This window comes from Ursus americanus, chromosome 34, assembly GCF_024610735.1.
Source record: "Ursus americanus isolate L20-20 chromosome 34, mUrsAme1.1.p, whole genome shotgun sequence".
In the NCBI taxonomy this organism is placed as follows: Eukaryota; Metazoa; Chordata; class Mammalia; order Carnivora; family Ursidae; genus Ursus; species Ursus americanus.
Genome location: NC_142160.1, coordinates 9,593,508 through 9,606,589, shown reverse-complemented (window position 1 = coordinate 9,606,589; position 13,082 = coordinate 9,593,508). Strand labels below are relative to the sequence as shown.

The 13,082-nt window shown below is 50.0% G+C and overlaps 1 protein-coding gene across 7 annotated transcripts in view; it reads left to right on the top strand.

Moving 5' to 3' along the window:
- Positions 1-13,082, top strand: part of KANK1 (KN motif and ankyrin repeat domains 1) — a 181,756-nt gene that overhangs the window by 141,826 nt on the left and 26,848 nt on the right. For 5 of the 7 annotated variants that reach the window (XM_087858759.1, XM_087858757.1, XM_087858758.1 and 2 more), the window contains one exon: positions 10,424-13,081. In XM_087858759.1, coding sequence (XP_087714885.1) covers positions 10,424-13,081 — 2,658 coding nt within the window. Of the gene's footprint in view, positions 1-7,479; positions 7,705-8,020; positions 8,101-10,423; position 13,082 lie in introns of those variants that run through there. The other 2 variants (XM_087858761.1, XM_087858762.1) reach the window with 2 other exon arrangements.

The following is a 13,082-nucleotide window of genomic DNA, read 5'->3' as shown; positions in this document are numbered from 1 at the left end:
ATATTTATTTATTATAACATCATGGGCTCTGAGGTTCCTGGTTTATTCACCAGGTTGTAATCTGCTCTATTGATCATAATATTTTGATGCTGAAATTTTCCTAGATTGGAACAGTGAGAACCAGGAGTTTCTGAACCAGATGGACACTGTCTTTTTTTTTTTTTTTCTTTTGCTCTCTTTCTTTTTTTTTTAAAGAGGGATCGGGGGCAGAGGGAGAGAATCTTAAGCAGTCTTCACACCCAGTGTGGAGCCCCATGTGGGGCTCGATCTCACGACCCTGATATCATGACCTGAGCTGAAATCAAGAGTCCGATGCTTAACCGACTGAGCCACCCAGGTGCCCTAACACTGTTTTTAAATAGCTGATCTGAGCTGTGCTGACATTGAGAATAACTCATGGGCAACCATATGCTCCACGAGTTCTCGATGTTGTATGCACCTCAGGCCCTGGGGGTCACCTGCAGCAAGATCCTTGTCAGGCAGGCCGACTAGGACAGGTGACTCTAGGGACAGGCTGACCTGAAAATGAGCTTGTCAGAAACCAGCTTCGTGAGTGGAAGACTGGGATTTAGGCGTGTACTGCTTGGGTTCTCCCAGACCCTGTCCTCTGTCTTTAGCCTTCACATTAGCTCAGTCAGCGCCTAGGCAGGTGTGGGCAGAGTATGGAGCGGGGGGCGGGAGCAGGAAGGGGGTAGTAACGGCCGCCCTGTCTTTCTCTCCTGGGCACAGACAGGTGCTGGCTGCCAGTGGCAGTGTTTCCTCCTCACAGTCGTGTTCGTCTGTGCGGTTCCCCTCCTGTAGTTTCGAGTACAGAGCTGGTGTGTACTCTGCACCTCAGAGCGCTAAGTCAGACCCTCACCCGCGCCACACGTGTCCCTCCCGGATTAGCTTTATCACATTTTTATGACCCTCAGAAAAGGAAATCCTATCCTTTTTTTCTGCAGTGAGTCATCCACTGGTTTAAAGAAAAATATTTTCTTTTTTAACAGCATAATGAGGTCATGGATAGAGCCCCCGAGGACAAGTCCCGAGAGCGGATCCTGGTCCCCAGCCCAGCCCGAGTAGCAGAGATTGTCAAGCCTTCCCAGTAGGCCACAGGTCATCCCAAATGCCCGTTCTAAGTTCTGGCTTTTTTAACACTATGGCTAACGCTTAGTCTCAAGTTGTTTTAAAACTCACTCCATGTAAAGGAATTTGTGACACCGGGAGAAACATTCACGGGGATTCGGAGCAATCTATGGAAAGCTGTTGGAGGACGCCGAAGGGAATTTCAGCCTCCACCCCAGCATCTAGCCAGAGCAGTCTTATTAAAGCACAGATCGGGTCATTTCCCTAGTTTAGAACCCCTCAGTAGCTTCCCAGTGCACTTACGAGCCAAAAGCCTGACTCCCAGGATCCTGTCTGGGTGGGGCGCGGCCCCCTCCCTGCCTCGCTTGGGGCAGAGCCCTCTGTTCAGTGTCTAAAAGTAGCAGGTTTGGTGTGTGCATTTTCTTTACCTAGAGCTTCTCCCATCCCGTTCTCCCCCGCAAGTGCATGCCCTGCGGGGTGCTCAGGCCACTCCTCAAATAGGGCCCTGCGACAGCGTGCTCCATACCCCTGCCTTACCCACCCCCCGCCCCCGGCTCTGTCCCGCATGCTCCCTGTGCTTGACTTTCACCTCGCTCGTCACCACTGGCGCTTCGCTTCTGCAGCCACTTGTCTGTCTCCTCCTGTACTTGGCAAGTTCACCCAGACAGGCTCTGTGTCTGATTTGCCGAGTAGCTCCTAGCCAGGTTTGGTGCACACGGTAGGTACATAAGAAATATTTACTGAATGAAAGAATAAAATGCTTCTTTCAGTCTGGTCATTGCACCTTGCCTAAATCAGCCATGCCCTTTATGGGGTGTGGGATCCTGAAGCCAGTATGGAAAGGGACAGTGATGGGAGACACTGGAAGATGTGGGGGTGGTGTGCAGGTTAGTGTCTGTGGGCAAAGGTTAAAAAAGCAGAGATGAGATCAGCCGCGAGAGGAAATCTAAACGTTTAGAGGCAACAGCCACAAGAAGTTAAAAAAGAGTTACGGATGTGAGGAACAAGACCGCATTACAACCTAGCCGCATTAACAAACCAAGCCTGTAAAATCGCACTTAGGCTGCATACGACAGGTCAGTTGGACTGGTACTTCCTGTGAACCTCTGCCTTACACTTTTACTTTCCTGACTGTTGTCACTTGCCACGCATGTCTGGGTAGCCGTTTCAGACAGCTGCCACCTGGAGACGTCTAGGTGGACTCAGGTAGGTTCGTGGGAGCAGGAATTCAGGCTTGCCACAACAGGCTCTGACACCCAGTAGGTACTCATCGCGTGCACGAGTGGCCGGGTGGGGGTGCTAACTGGGAGGGGCGAAGAGCAGGCTGAAAGGAACTCTTTGGTAAATGGAAGAACGGGAGGAAATCTCATCTGTCCTGCGTTATTTTAAAGCAGAATGAGGAACGCTTACATTGTTCTCCTTCTTTTTGTGTGTTCAGCACCAGATGGGGTTGCTTGTAGATTCGGTACAGGGAAGGTCCTTGGGAAAGTCTTAATGCTAACAATGCTATCAGCAGAACTTTCCTGTTAAACCTGTCAGAAGGATCTAGCCCCCTTTCCTGTTTTCTCTGTCCCACTGATTTGAGTAAGAAGTTATTTGCTAACTCAGTTGCTCTCATACTTTGAGTAATTAACTTCATGGGAACTCTCTCTCTCTCTCTCTCTCTCTCTCTCTCTCTCTCTCTCTCTCTCTCTCTCTGTAAGTTCATCCTTCTGGTTGTCTTTCCTGCCTCTCAGCCCTAGCTAATGTGGAGTCTTTTTGAATGCTTCCAACAACAGGAAACTTGAAGTTCTGCTGCTTTTAAATATGGGAATCCATGATAATTATGTGCTTCTCAGGGACTGACTCACCTCTTGGGGCAAAGCCTTCGTCGTCATGGGAGAGGAGACAGTACGGTGACGGGAATTCGCAAAGTTCTTCAGTTTCAATAGTTCAGGTCGAGCATCTGGTGAAGGAGAACACATAAAAAGCACAGAAGTTGTGGCCCATGGGTGTAATTATTTCTCATGGTGCCGCCAATCAGTCAGGAATTAGGCCTAGAGTGTGCAGCAGTAACACCAGAAGAAGTCATTGTATCCTCACTAAAGATAAAGTAATAATATCAAAGTTTTGTCATTGAAAAGTCCACCAGGACATATTAGTCCAGAACCCTCCAGTGTGTTTTGCTAAGACTAAAGAATGCCTCACTGGTAGAGTGTGTACAAAAGTATTTAGTGTTTCTTACTCAAAAGCAGCATTTATTACCCTGTCACCGGAGCATGATGTTACAGCCCCACTGAGAAGTGAGGGTCTTCAAGTCTGTGACTTCTGTGGCCCAAGTTCTCAATCGCTCTGTGGGAAGTGTTGACTCCGTTCACTGTCCTCAGCATAGGCCTTCTCCACCTCAACGCTGCTGACGTTCCGGACTAGATGGTCCACTGTTGGGGAGGGTGAGACTGTCCCACCCACTGTGGGATGTTTAGCAGCACCCTGACCTCTGTCCACGGGATCCCACTGGCACCCCCTTCCAGTGGTGACAACCAAAAGCGTGTCCAGACATTGCCATGTGTCCCCTCGGGGGCAAAAATCACCCCCAGTTGAGAACCACCCCTAATAGGTTAATACTGTGACTAATTTACCATCATCTCGTTTAGTCTCCCACCTCCGAATGAGTGTAATATGTTTTTTGTCTTCGCAAACCAAATATTGTTTGGAAAGTAAGTTTGGTTTCCTTGCGAAGGCAAGATTATTTATACTACCTTTTGTTAATCTAAAAGAGATTATTTTGGGGGCACCTGGCTGGCTCATTCAGTAGAGCATGTGACTCTTGATCTCTGCGTCTCAAGTTCAAGCTCCACATTGGGCATAGAGCTTACTTAAAAGACAAAAAGAAGTCAGGCACCTGTGGCTCAGTCAGCTGAGTGTTCAACTCTTGATTTCAGCTCGGGTTGTGGTCTCAGGGACATGAGATCGAGTCCCGCATGGGGCTCTGCGCTGAGCATGGAGCCTGCTTGAGATTCTCTCTCCCTCTCCCTCTGCTCCCCTGCTTGCACACATGCTCTCTCTCTCTCTCTTAAAAAAAAAAATGTTATTTTATCCATATCTCCATTTCACTTTGCTAATGCAGATAAACTGCAAGGAAATTATAAATTTTTCTTGAGGCCATAAATTGGGCCCCTCTTGTGGAGCACTAAGTTTTATGGGTGGTAAATATATAAATAAAGAGTAGAGTTACCATCAGTTTGTTAATTTAGGCTTCTCTCTGAACACAAGGGAATTTGGTCTGGACTTGGGATATTGTCTCTAGTTAGTGTTGTCTCATTTGGTGTTGGGTTACCTACCCCAAATTGCAGACCGTAGAAAGTGGGTCGTGAGAGAGAAGCGGGAAGAGGGACTCTGATACCGTTCGTGTTTAGGAAGTAGGTCAGCTCAGAGATGATGTCAACCCAAGAAGCTCTGTACCCACTCTTAGTAGCCTGTCTACTTACGTTGACGTAACAGTATAAATTCTGGTGATTCCCCCTGTTTGTTTCATTTCTGCCTTGTATTTTATTTGGGTTTTATCCCCATGCACGCTGCCCCCCACCAGACTGAGCCTTGTGAAAGTGGGGACCTCATTTCTTGTTCACACTGTGTCCCCAGCTCTTAGAACAGTGCCTGGTAATTAGTAAGTGACCATAAATTGATGGATGGATGGATGGATGGATGGATGGATGGATGGATGGATGGATGGATATTATTACTAATATTGTTTTTCTTTATCAATATGAATTATAAGTTGAATGTATGAATAAATATTTTTTTGGTTGGTCCTCATTTCACACTTGAGGATTGGTCCCCTTGAATTTAACCTCTTTGCCTACCTTGGTCCAAACCACACACAGTGTCAAGACAGTGTAAGTTGAGGCCTTTTTAGCCTCTAGCGTGGGGTGAGTGTAAGTGGACCAGATCCCCCTGGTCTGGGACCTGAGTCTGATGGCCTCTTTCATACTCAGCCACCCCTCTGTCTTCTGACCTCATCTGTCCTCAGGCCGTACCAGCAGTCTCTGCTCTGGCCCTTGGCTGTCCGCCACTCTTTCCTTTTATTTTACTCTGTCATCACTTGCCTTACCTTAAAAACTCAGCTCTCAGTTAACTCCATTCTGTTTTGATTAATTATTCACATACAATCATATTGTTCTTGTTGATAATATGCCTTTGTAACTGATCTCAATTAGTGTTATGTTTAGGATGGTTGGTGTTTATTTCCCAGCTAGACTATACCTCCTTTTATTTCATATACTCCTTCCTCCTACTCTTTCCACTGAATAGGACCATTTTCTGCACCCAATTAAGCTTATAGGCTTATATAAGCTTAAATGCTATATAATGAAGGCAGAGGTGGTGCCAGGAGCAGTCTCCACCACTGGATTTCCAGACATTTAGAAAATTCTTGTAAACCCCAGGGGAGAGCCCTCATTCCAGAATATTTATTTGGAGAGTGTTACTTTCAGGATTCCATTTGCAGACATAGCCAGTGGTTTTTGGCTATATATAAACAAGCACAACCCTGTTAGTCCAGAAAAAAAAAAAAAAAAAAAAAGGTTTCAGGCTGTTAAGAGTCTCTTTATAACCCACTTAGAGATTTTTTAAAAACTGTTCTTTTTATTCTTTCCTAATTATTCGTAATAAAATTTCTGTAAAAAAAAGTTTTATTGTAACATCTCCCCAGTTAATCATTTAACATTTTTCTTCAAGATCTGGTCTTAATTTTTTGTGGGGGAGGGGAGACACAGGGGAGAGACTGCTGTATCCATTAGAATTCAGTGTAGACCCAAGTAACAGAGACCCAGCACACAGAATAGCTTAACAAAAGAGAAGTTTATCTCTCTTTCACATAAACGCATAGAGGTGGCTTTCCAGGGGTAGTATAGTAGCTCTGATCCACAGAGCTCTTAGAGACCCAGGATTTTTCTAGCACATTGTTCTTCCATCCCTATGTGTGAACTCACAGTCCAGTAAAGCAGCTAGTGTTCCAGTCATCACATCTACATTCCAGGCAGCAGGGTAGAAGAAATGACAAAGAAGAAAGGAGGCGAGAGAACTATTCCTGTGTCTTCTAAGGGAGGTTCCGGGGGGTTGCTTGATGACGTTTCTGCATATGGCCATACTAACAGTAAAAGAGGCCAGGAAAATGTCGTCTTTCTATGCACCCAGCTAAACCAGGAGTCCTGTTTCCAAGATGGGATAACACATCCTGTGGAACTTCTGGCTGTCTTTGCCGTGGTGGCCTCGTTCATCCTGCTCCTAAACGAGCTTTCTTGGAGTTTATTTCAATACATTTTCTCTTGCTTTCTAGTAACTTCTTGTAATCCTGTAAATATTTTTTAAAAAATAAATAACAGTGTTATAAAAATGTATAAAATATAAAGAACAACATAAAAACCGTCCATGATGCCACAACCTAAACGTAACCACTGAAACAGCCTCATACAAGAATTGTCTTTAACGCTCATACAGAGCAAGCAACTTCGGCCTCCAGAATGTTAAGATGTTCTTAAAAATTCATTATATACTACTGTATATTCAATTACTCCTTTAGGAAACAGGTTGGAACATCTACTTTGTTCCCCACATCTTATTAATTGATGTGTATGATTGGAAAGGGGGAGCAGTGAAGGCAATTTTTAAAATGAAACGTGTTGCTCTCAAGATACTTAAGCACAGAGAGACAAGACCTATGCATTTGGAGAAGTTGGGCCGTCAATCAGGGCCTTATAAATGCCGTATTTGTGTTACTGTTTGTGAAGGTACGCCAGAAAGCCGGAGGTATAAAATGACACTGGATGTCTTTATTTAGTTGAACATACAGTGGACAGTTGATTGTAAAAATGACACCTTGAGAAACACAGGGTGCTGTTTTAGGTGCTGGGGATGAAATTTGGATGATAGATCCTTAGGAAAGGCTGATTTAAGCAGTCTTAGGAAATCATCAAGCCTAACATGGTTAAATTCTAACCTTTCCTGATTCCCAGATTTAGAAGTCCAGAGTTCATTTGGGGGATCATTCAGCATGACCTATGCCTTTTGTGAAATAACTACAGATGGGCTGGCCAGTTAAGTTTCACTGAAAAATGTGATGTGCTTTGTTAGATTCTAAATCCTGACATCATATTGGTGCACTTAAAAAAAAAAAAAAAGCATTTCAAAGAGAAATAGATAAAACAAAAATTAATCTTTTCTACCAAAAATGGGTAAAATAACTATGTTAAATACACAGAAAAGGCTTGGAGTTATACGAAAATACTGATATTGCCACTACGCGATGAGAGCTGAGTGACTTTTTTCATTGGCCTGGAGGTGATTTAAAAAAAAAAAAAAAACATAAGCATGGTCTACTTTTGTAACTGGAAAAAGGTGGGGTTTTTTAAAGAACTTTTCATCAAGGGCAAAAGGCTCAGTTGCGATTGATACTGTTAAGGGATAACTGCTTGTCACTGGTGAGGAGCCAAGGGCTGAGAAGAGTACTGCAGCGCCCGGGGCCAGCCAGGACTGCCGGAGCTTGGAGAGCCTGCTGGGGACAGTGGTGCCTATTGTGCCTGGAACTAACTCAGGTGACCAGGGCCGCGGCTGCGTCGTGTCCACAGGGGCACACAGACTCTCCTTTGGAAGTGACAGGTACCGCAGACACAGAGCCTCTGTGTGTGTGCGCCTGGCCACAACTGGCCTGAAGAACACACATTTTCACAAGATCCCGGTTTCCTGTTTTCATTAAGAAAGCCGGGAATGCCGATCAGCTGAGTGGGCCGGGGGGTGGTGTCACCAGAGCCGCAGGGAGACTTCATTGGTGAGAAGTGGGCCTATGGTGTTCGCGCGTGGCCCGGCGAAGTGTGCGCGAATGTTGCACCTCCTTTCCTTATGGGGTGAAGACCGACGGAGGGCGTCCGAGGCAGGGCCCCGGCGCAGTGCGAGCCAGCTGGTGAGCGGGGCAGCCGGGCGCGCGCCCCGGGTGGTGGAGGGGTGCGACGGGCGCCGAGCAGGGAGCAGGCCCGGGGGCCGGGAAGGCGCCGGGTGGTGAGCTGCCCGCGGCGATCTGGCCCTGGCTGGTGGGGAGCGGAGCGCAGCGGGCGCCCCCCGGAAGGGGGTGGTTGTGCGGCTGGTGGCGACCAGGCCGGTGGGGAGCCCGCAGGGCGCCCGGGTTGGGGGTGAGCTGCGGGCGATCAGGCTGGTGGGGAGCAGAGCGCAGCGGGCGCCCCCCTCCCGGGAGGGGGGTGTGCGGGTACCGGGTGGGTGTGTGGCTGGCAGCAGCGATCAGGCGGGCGGAGGGGGTGGGGGGGGGAGAGCAGAGCGCAGCGGGTGTCCCGGCCGGGAGGGGGGTGTGCGGGCACCGGGTGGGGGTGTGGCGGGCGTAGCGATCAGGCCGATGGGGAGCAGAGCGCAGCGGGCCCCCTCCTCCCCCCGCCTCGAGGGGGTGTGCCGGCGGCAGCGGCAATCAGGCCGGTGGGGAGCGCAGCGGGCGCCCCTGAGCAGGGTGAGCAGCCGGCTGCCAGCGGAGCGCGGCGGGGGGGAGGGCGGGGGGAAGGGGGGCTGGTCCCTGGACTGACCTCCTGTGGCTTGGAGGAGCCGCAGCCCAATTTTAGAATCGCCGGCTCCTGTGGGTCAGATCTGCCTGCTTTTGCTTGACCCGGAGCCGGCAGCTTCTCTGCTTGAGGAAGTTCAGATGGCACTGGGAACAGGTCGGGCTGCATACTGGGAGGGAGCGTGCTGTCCATGTGGAGTTAAAAAGGAAAGACAGGGAAGCAAAGGCGCGTTCTGTTAGCATGAGCACAAGTTTCCAGTGCCGCTCATCATCAGCTCACCCTTACTTACCTGAGAAAGGGGTTAAAGCCCAGCACCTCGTTCACGTAGAGTTCTCTCTCCATGTTTTAGGAGCGAAGTCTGGTGCCTCGGTGTGAACAGCGAGAACAGTTTAATATTGTTTTAAATCGGGGCACGAAGAGTGCACATCTCTGCTGCCTGGCAGTCTTTTTGTACTTTTCTTTCCAACATTTCAGAGGAAAGACGGCAAATTGGAGGCGAAAGGTTTACTCAGAGCAGTCACACTATCAGATATAAATGCTCAGCGGGGTTTGGACTGGGAAGGGCAGGCAGGCACCCCAAAATGCTGGAAGTCCTTGAGAACAGTCGGGAGGGTTTTTATACCCAGGATCCGAGCAGGGGTACAAACGGCCTGCATTTTCACTCATTGCTTTTTGGGTACTTTCCACAGCTCAAAAAATGCAGAGCTTGTGATTATGATTTTAGGAAAACACATTACTTAATCCTACAATTTGAACAAACAAAAAAGGCCTTGGTTTTCAGTTTGAAATGCACAGCTCAGGTCAGCAGCAAGGTCTGTGCCTTGAAAAAGTTCTTGCGTCTCCTTTTCTAAACGTTTGGTTTAGCCAGAAGTAGCATTTACCGAATGCCACAGGATCCAGTGGGTGGAGTATACGTTTGCTTTTATTTTCATTCTCTTTTGCATCTGTTTGGATATGTTAAAATACAAAACGGAGAGGTATTCTTGGGATATGGAATGTTTTGCCCAAAAGAAGTCAAAGAGAACATTGCCTCTAGTTGGGGCAGGGTTTTGGTGGTGGTGGTGGTGGTGGTGGTTTTAAAGGGGAAGACACGAAATAGAGCTGAAGTCTGTTCTCTATGTTCCTGCTCCCTTGCGGCTAGAGTTCATCCCTCATCGGCCCCTGGGTCCCGGCTCCCTCAGCAAGGAAGGGGTCAAGGCAAATTGTGATCTGGAGGTGGTCAGGCACCGGGGTGCCCTTGTCTGCACCACCTTAGGAAGGCTGCACAGTTTGCAAAAGGGTGACTGTTATGAGAACTCCCATCCCAGGCGTCCTGGATCTGTGCTGATTTGGTCCGTTATTCTGACTTCTCACTTCTGTGCCTCAGCGTTCACTTTATAAAATAAGAGTCTTAAGGACTGCTCTCTCTAGGACTGCTCTCTAGACTGCTCTCTGCTCTCTCGACTGTAGACAACAAAAGCAAGGGTCTCCTCGAAATGCGTTCAGGTCTTTTCAATACATTCTTTTCAAAAATAAAGTGTTTAGTGAGGACTTAACATATGCTTGGCTCTTTAAAAACCACTGTCTCGTTACATTCTTCTAACAACCTTATGACGTAAATACTTGTATTTCCATTTTTACTCAGGGAGAAACTGAAGTTCCAAGGGGTTTATTAGCTTACTTACCCAGCTGTTAAGTTGGAGATCCAGGATTAGAACAGAAAGAAGTCTGTCAACTCTTAAATCATACTAGTTGGCCAACTGCAACATACACAAATACTAGTGTTTATCACCATGTGTATTATACAGCATCGTAATAGTCTCTTCTCACTCTCCTAGGAAACGCGGAGGGTGTTCTGAATGGAGATCATGACACGGAACAGAAAGATCCTTATTTTGTGGAGACCCCCTACGGTTATCAGCTAGACTTAGATTTCCTCAAGTACGTGGATGACATACAGAAAGGAAACACCATCAAAAAACTGAACATCCAGAAGAGGCGGAAGCCGGCTGTGCTGTGCGCGGACAGCAGGGCGGCTCCCAGCCAGCACGGTGTGTGGACTTCCACTGAATCCCTCTCCTCCTCCAGTAGTGATGACACCAAGCAGTGCCCCCCCTTCCTCCTCGCCAGAAGCCAAGTGACATCGACGCCAATCCCGAGGCCACCCGCCCCCCTGGAGACCTCACCCACTTTTCTTACCATCCCAGAAAGTCGGCAGCTGCCACCACCCTCACCGCAGCTCCCAAAGCACAACCTTCATGTCACCAAGACACTGATGGAGACCCGGAGAAGGCTGGAACAGGAGAGAGTCGCCATGCAGGTGGCACCAGCTGAGTTCCGGAGGCCCAGGCTGGCCAGTTTCGGAGGCATGGGCTCCACAAGCTCGCTGTCCTCCTTTATGGGTTCCGGAAACCACAATCCCGCCATGCACCAACTTCAGAACGGCTTCCAAGGCAACGGGGACTACGGTGGCTACGTCCCAGCTGCGGCCACCACTTCGTCCATGGGGAGCTCCCTCCGCCACAGCCCCCTGAGCTCAGGGATCTCCACTCCGGTGACCAACGTGAGCCCCATGCACCTGCAGCACATCCGTGAGCAGATGGCCGTCGCCCTGAAACGCCTGAAGGAGCTTGAAGAGCAGGTGCGAACCATCCCCGTGCTACAGGTGAAGATCTCGGTCTTGCAAGAGGAGAAACGACAGTTGGCCTCACAGCTGAAACACCAGAGAGCCGCAGCCCAGAACGAGGTCGGTGGCGTGAGGAAGCGGTCCTACAGTGCTGGGAACGCAGCCCAGCTGCAAGAGCTGTCCCGGGCCCGGCGAGGTGGGGAGTTGTACATTGACTACGAGGAGGAGGAGGTGAAGAGCGTGGAGCACAGCACGCAGGGCATCCGGGAGTTCCGGCAGCTCGCGGCGGACATGCGGGCCCTGGAGCAGAAGATCCAGGACAGCAGCTGCGAGGCCTCCTCAGAGCCCCAGGAGAACCGGGAGTGCCGGTCCGTGGCTGTGGGTGCTGACGAGAACATGGACCACGTTGTCGTGTACCGCAGGGGCCCCGGGACCTGTAGGGACGCCGCTGTGGGGACCGTCACCGAGACGAGGAGTTCTGGGGTCGGCGTGACCGAGGCCATGCTGGGAGTGACCACTGAAGCTGACAAAGAAATTGAGCTGCAGCAGCAGACCATAGAAGCCCTGAAGGAAAAGATCTACCGCCTGGAAGTTCAGCTGAAAGAAACCACCCACGACCGCGAGATGACAAGACTCAAGCAAGAGCTGCAGGCCGCTGGATCAAGGAAGAAGGTGGACAAGGCCGTGATGGCCCAGCCGCTTGTGTGCAGCAAGATGGTGGAGGCAGTGGTGCCGACGAGAGACCAGATGGCTGGCCGTCACGTGGACGTGGCCGACACGTGCGTCGGGACCTCTGTGCAGACGCACAGCGTGGGGGTCTCCTGCCAGCCCGGTTGTGAGAGTAGAGCCGCGGGGCCTGAGCTGCCAATGAGTTGGTGGATTGTCAAGGAACGGGTGGAGATGCGTGACCAATGTACTGGGAGGTCCCTGGAGACGTGTGACAAGAGTGTGGGTGTGGAAATCAGTGTCTGTGAAACAGGCAGCAACACGGAGGAGTCCGTGAACAACCTCTCGCTCCTCAAGACCAACCTGAATCTCAAAGAAGTGCGATCGATCGGCTGTGGGGATTGTTCTGTTGACGTGACCGTCTGCCCTCCAAAGGAGAGCACGTCCCGGAGCGTGAACACGGAGGCTGTTAGCCAGGTAGAAGCCGCCGTCATGGCAGTGCCTCCTACCACGAGCCAGCACACCAGTACGGTTTGGGAACAGGTGACCCAGTTCACCAACACTGAGGTGGTCACCCTCGTGGACTCCTGCACCAACACCTCCCTCAGCACTTTGGACAAGCAGACGAGCACCCAGACTGTGGAGATGCGGACCGTGGCTATAGGAGAAGGCCGGGTTAAGGATGTCAACTCCTCCGCCAAGATGCGGTCCATTGGAGTGGGAACGGTGCTCTCTGGCAATTCTGGGTTTGACAGGCCTTCGGCTGTGAAGACCAAAGAGTCAGGCGTGGGGCAGATAAATATTCACGACAACTATCTGGTTGGCCTCAAGATGAGGACCATAGCTTGTGGTCCTCCCCAGGTGACTTTGGGGCTGGCGGCCAGCAGGAGGAGCGTAGGTGTTGGGGATGAGCCCATTGGAGAGTTCACGGAGAGCCCCCAGCCCCAGGCTCCTTCGGGGGTGATGACCGGCTTGGATCACTACATTGAGCGCGTCCAGAAGTTGCTGGCAGAGCAGCAGACGCTGCTGGCTGAGAACTACAGTGAATTGGCAGAGGCTTTTGGGGAGCCGCACTCACAGATTGGCTCTCTGAACTCGCAGCTCATCAGCACCCTGTCCTCAATCAACTCTGTCATGAAGTCTGCAAGCACAGAGGAGCTAAGGAACCCTGACTTCTCAAAAATGAGTCTGGGTAAAGTCACAGG